This window comes from Sylvia atricapilla, chromosome 12, assembly GCF_009819655.1.
Source record: "Sylvia atricapilla isolate bSylAtr1 chromosome 12, bSylAtr1.pri, whole genome shotgun sequence".
Lineage (NCBI taxonomy): Eukaryota > Metazoa > Chordata > Aves > Passeriformes > Sylviidae > Sylvia > Sylvia atricapilla.
This window is the reverse complement of record NC_089151.1, coordinates 19,420,110-19,425,496: the sequence shown is the minus strand read 5'-3', so window position 1 is coordinate 19,425,496 and position 5,387 is coordinate 19,420,110. Positions and strand designations below refer to the sequence as shown.

At 64.5% G+C, this 5,387-nt stretch overlaps 1 protein-coding gene across 1 annotated transcript; it reads left to right on the top strand.

Annotated features, from left to right (window-relative positions):
- Positions 1-636: 636 nt before the first annotated feature.
- CEBPA (CCAAT enhancer binding protein alpha) lies at positions 637-3,429 on the top strand. Its single transcript, XM_066327968.1, has one exon. It carries the CDS (start codon positions 802-804, stop codon positions 1,777-1,779), a length of 978 nt encoding a protein of 325 aa, XP_066184065.1. The 5' UTR covers positions 637-801; the 3' UTR covers positions 1,780-3,429.
- The last annotated feature ends 1,958 nt before the right edge of the window (positions 3,430-5,387 follow it).

The window sequence follows — 5,387 nt, the reverse complement described above, 5'->3', positions numbered from 1 at the left end:
GGACTCGGCGGGTCCCGCTGTGACCGGGCGAGCCCCGCGGGTCCCGCGGTGGAACGCGGCTGCTGGCAGCCCGCCGGCCACAGGGCTCTGCCGGCAGGTAACCCCCGCCGGTGAGGCAGCGCCTCGGGTCCCAAGCCCGACGGGGAGAATATTCCCGACTGGGCAAATATGTGCAAATACGCCGGATGGTGAACTTTGAGACCGTGTGCGAAGCGCGGCCGGGGAGCGCCGGGCCGAAGCTCGGCGCAGAGCGGGCGCTGGAACCCTTCCGGCCGCGTTTGGCCGCTCTGCCCCGCCGAGCGGCCCCGGCAGCGCGGGCGCCGAGTCCCCGCGCCGTTCCCCCGGGCCTCTTTCCGCGGACTTTCCTTGGCGGAGTCCCCCCGCGCCCGCTGAGCCCGGGGCGGCGGCGGGAGGAGGCGAGGGGGGGCCGAGGAGCGCGGGGCGCTCTGCCCGCGGCGCGGCGCTCCCGGGGGCGGGCGGGAGGTCGGCTGTGCCCGGCCGCGGCGCTGGGAGCCGGCTGCGCGGCGGTCAAAGGTTCCCAGCAGGAGGCCGGACACTAGAGGGCGATCCCCGGCCCTGCCGCCCGCTGTATATATACGGCACGCAGGACCGCGGCAGCCCATTAGCAACAGGGCAGGCAGCGAGCGGAGCGGGGCTGGGCCGGGGGACGGGCTCCGGGCGCACCGAGCCGTGCCGTGCAGCACCGCGCCGCGACATTGCTACAGCCGCTGCCGCCGCCGTCCCGTTCGAAACCTGGATTGCAGGAGCCCTTCACCATGCCCGGCAGACTGTAGTTGCTTCATGGAGCAAGCCAATTTCTACGAGGTCGATTCCCGGCCCCCGATGAGCAGCGGCCAGCACCACCAGCTCCAGACACCCCTGCCCGGCAGCACCTACAGCTACAGAGAGGCTTCCTCGGCGGCGGCACCTGCTGCGGGCGGCGCGGAGCTCGGCGACATCTGCGAGAACGAAAACTCCATCGACATCAGCGCCTACATCGACCCCGCCGCCTTCAACGACGAGTTCCTGGCCGACCTCTTCCAGCACAACAAGCAGCAGGAGAAAGCCAAGGCCATCCTGGCCGGGGATTTCGACTTCCACACCATGCATGGGGCCGGCGCTGCCGCCTCGGCGCCGGGGCACCAGCCGCAGCACCACCAGCAGCCGCTCTTCGGCTGCGTGGCCGGCTACATGGACGGCAAGCTCGACCCCCTGTACGAGCGCATCGCCGCGCCGGGCTTGCGGCCGCTGGTGATCAAGCAGGAGCCCCGCGAGGAGGAGGAGGTGAAGTCGGCGGCCCTGTCGGCCCTCTATCCCCATCACGCCCCGCAGCAGCACCCGTCCCACCTCCAGTACCAGATCGCCCACTGCGCCCAGACCACCATGCACCTCCAGCCCGGGCAGCCTACGCCGCCCCCCACGCCCGTGCCCAGCCCGCACCATCCGCACCACCCACACCCTCCCGGCGGCCTGCCCGCCGCGGGCACCCTCAAGATGATGCCCTCGGACCACCGGAGCAAATCGAAAAAGACAGTGGACAAGAACAGCAACGAGTACCGGGTGCGCCGGGAGCGCAACAACATCGCGGTGCGCAAGAGCCGGGACAAGGCCAAGCAGCGCAACGTGGAGACGCAGCAGAAGGTGCTGGAGCTCACCACCGACAACGAGCGGCTGCGCAAGCGGGTGGAGCAGCTCACCCGGGAGCTGGAGACTCTGCGGGGCATCTTCAGGCAGCTGCCCGAGAGCTCGCTGGTGAAGGCCATGGGCAGCTGCGCCTAGCGCCGCGCCGGGGCCGGCCGGGCTGCGCTGCCCGCACAGACACTCTATGTACCGGCGCGGCCAGCGCCGCGGGGAGGGGAGTGGGGGCTTGTTTTGGTTTTGTTTTGTTTCGTATGTTTTTTATCAATTCATGACCTATACAAGAAGCCAGGCAGCTCTAGTATTAAAAGGTTTGTGCCTTAGAGATGACACACGAGTAAGCTGAAAACACGGTGGGTTTTCTAAGGAGAAAGGCAAGGGGAAGAAAGAATTAAAAGACCACGTGTCTACACAGGGTAAATAACAGTAATAATAATAATAATAATAATTGTATTACAATAACAACAATAACAGTAATAAAGCACATATAGCAACCCAGATGTGCCTTAAAAGCTGGCTGTAAGCTCTAGGGCTTACTATGCCCTCCAGCCTTGCAGGGTGCGAGGAGAAGGAATGAGGGACGTAGAGGCTTGAGGGTTGGAGTGGCTGGGGTGCCCTGCTAGACTCCTTCAAGCTGGCCTGCAGTGCAGCAGGCAGGAGCAGCTTCGGGGAAGTCAGCGACGAGAAGAGGACTTGAGGCTGAGAGATGTGCAGCACTGGACGCCGTTAGCACTGAGGTGTGGGGCAGCCACCAGACTGCTGCCAGGACTGTCGCCGCCTGGCTGGGCTGCCCCTGCCGAGCCCTGTCCCCTGCCTTGGCTGGGATGGGGGCCAAGGGGCCAGAACCGCTGCAGGACTGATGGACAGCCTGGGACTGATGGAGCAGCAGCTTGCAAGAGGATGGTGAGCTCTCTCCATCGAAAGAAAGAGCAGCAGTGTCTTGTACTGTATGTCACGACGTGGCGAAGCACAAATGAATAAATACCTATTGATGCGGGTATTTACTATGAACTTTCAGTGTATTTTGCTTTATTCCAGGACATTTAGCTCTTCTCCAAGTCTCTGTCCGACCAAAATGTGCCTCATGTAATGTGAAAGCCGTTCCGTGTACACTAGCTATACTTTATTGCCTTACTTAGATCTTTGCCATCACACGAGTTTCTTATCTGGTGACAGAGACTATGCCCTTGTGCTGCAACGTTATTTTATTATTTGTATGGCTGGGTGAGTATGAGTGTGTGTTGCCTTCTTCTCACTGTCGTGTACTGGCTGCTGCCTCCCGACCCCAAGGCAGGAGTACGTGGAACGGGGCATGGCTTGTGGGGCTGCAGGATGCCTGTGGTGGGGCAAGGAGGCTTGCCCCTGGTGCTGCTGCACCTTTGGACTCTGGAGCTTCTCCCAGAGTGAGAGAAAAAGAAACAAACAAACAGCCCCCCTGGGCATTCTGGTAGCCATGCAGAACATTTCCTCCTTGTGCCATAACTGCGTAACAATTTGTCCAACTGAAGTATGTCTTGAGAGGAGAGAACAAGGTGGATGGAGCTGTTTGAAAGCATGACAGTGGGAGCACAATGCTGGCAGCGTGTGTATGTGTGTGCCGTGTGTGTGTATGGTATGTATCCGTGTATGTATATGCACACACATTGTTTGTTGTTTGGGTTGTTGTTGGGTTTTTTTTGTTGTTGTTGTTTTGTTGTTTTTTTTTTTTTTTAATTTGGGGGGGAACTGCATATAAAATTTATCAGAAGTCCTGGTTACCTTCATAAATAAACAGCATATATTCTACCATAACTATCCGCCTCTCTGCTTGTTTCCAGTTCTTCTCCTTGCAGGAGCTCAAAAGCTCTCCTCTTCCTCCAGACCAGCATCCAGCTCTCCACCGACTTCTGCATCCCCTGCCAGGGCTGGTGACTGAAACGCGTTAATGGAGTGCAACTCCCCGGTTTTCGCCCCAGAGAAATAAATACACGGCTGCCTTTAAGAGAACGGCAATTTCCTAAACGCTTGCGGTGGCAGATGTGTGCCCGTGAGTCACGCCTCGCTTCACCCTTCACCCGGCCGCGGCCGGGCTGCGGGGACGGGCGGCCCGGAGCGACGAGGACACGCAGCCGCCCGCTGCCCCGGGCCCGGCCGGGACACGGCGGGCTGAGCGGGGCGCGGGGGCCGAGCCCGGGGCACGGCAGCGCCCGGCCCCGCTGGCCCCGCCGCTGCCCGGCCAGACGCGGCCCTGCCCTCCCCGGGGGGTTTGCGGGCCGAGGGGCAGGGCCCGGGGCAGGCGGGGTCTGGCCGCGGGCCGTGGCGAGAGGCCGGAGGTGGTGATGGGGGCGGGAAGGGACAGCCGCCAGGGAGAAGGCGGCTCCGCCCGGCCCGGAGCTGCCCCGCGGGGCGGTCGGCCCTGAGGGGAAATGGCCCCGAGGTGAAATAGCCCCGGCGTGTGGCGCAGTGCCCGGGCGCCCTGCGAGGGTCAGCGGGGGCTCGGGGCACCGCCCGCCCTTCTCTCCGGCGGGACTGGCTGGGACTTCGCTGGGACTGCGCCTCAGCCTGTGGGGGAAAGCTGCGCCGGGCCCTGGCCCCTCAGCACCTCAGCCTGTGGGGGAAAGCTGCGCCGGGCCCTGGCCCCTCAGCACCTCAGCCTATGGGGGAAAGCTGCGCCGGGCCCTGGCCCCTCAGCACCTCAGCCTATGGGGGAAAGCTGTGCCGGGCCCTGGCCCCTCAGCACCTCAGCCTATGGGGGAAAGCTGTGCCGGGCTCTGGCCCCTCAGCACCTCAGCCTGTGGGGGAAAGCTGTGCCGGGCCCTGGCCCCTCAGCGCCTCAGCCTATGGGGGAAAGCTGTGCCAGGCCTTGGCCCCTCAGCACCTCAGCCTGTGGGGGAAAGCTGCGCCGGGCCCTGGCCCCTCAGCACCTCAGCCTATGGGGGAAAGCTGTGCCGGGCCCTGGCCCCTCAGCACCTCAGCCTATGGGGGAAAGCTGTGCCAGGCCTTGGCCCCTCAGCACCTCAGCCTGTGGGGGAAAGCTGCGCCGGGCCCTGGCCCCTCAGCACCTCAGCCTATGGGGGAAAGCTGCGCCGGGCCCTGGCCCCTCAGCACCTCAGCCTATGGGGGAAAGCTGTGCCGGGCCCTGGCCCCTCAGCACCTCAGCCTATGGGGGAAAGCTGTGCCAGGCCTTGGCCCCTCAGCGCCTCAGCCTGTGGGGGAAAGCTGCGCCGGGCCCTGGCCCCTCAGCACCTCAGCCTGTGGGGGAAAGCTGCGCCGGGCCCTGGCCCCTCAGCACCTCAGCCTATGGGGGAAAGCTGCGCCGGGCCCTGGCCCCTCAGCACCTCAGCCTATGGGGGAAAGCTGTGCCGGGCCCTGGCCCCTCAGCACCTCAGCCTATGGGGGAAAGCTGTGCCAGGCCTTGGCCCCTCAGCACCTCAGCCTGTGGGGGAAAGCTGCGCCGGGCCCTGGCCCCTCAGCACCTCAGCCTATGGGGGAAAGCTGCGCCGGGCCCTGGCCCCTCAGCACCTCAGCCTATGGGGGAAAGCTGTGCCGGGCCCTGGCCCCTCAGCACCTCAGCCTATGGGGGAAAGCTGTGCCAGGCCTTGGCCCCTCAGCACCTCAGCCTGTGGGGGAAAGCTGCGCCGGGCCCTGGCCCCTCAGCACCTCAGCCTATGGGGGAAAGCTGCGCCGGGCCCTGGCCCCTCAGCACCTCAGGAGTGTGGGGGAAAGCTGCGCCGGGCCCTGGCCCCTCAGCACCTCAGCCTATGGGGGAA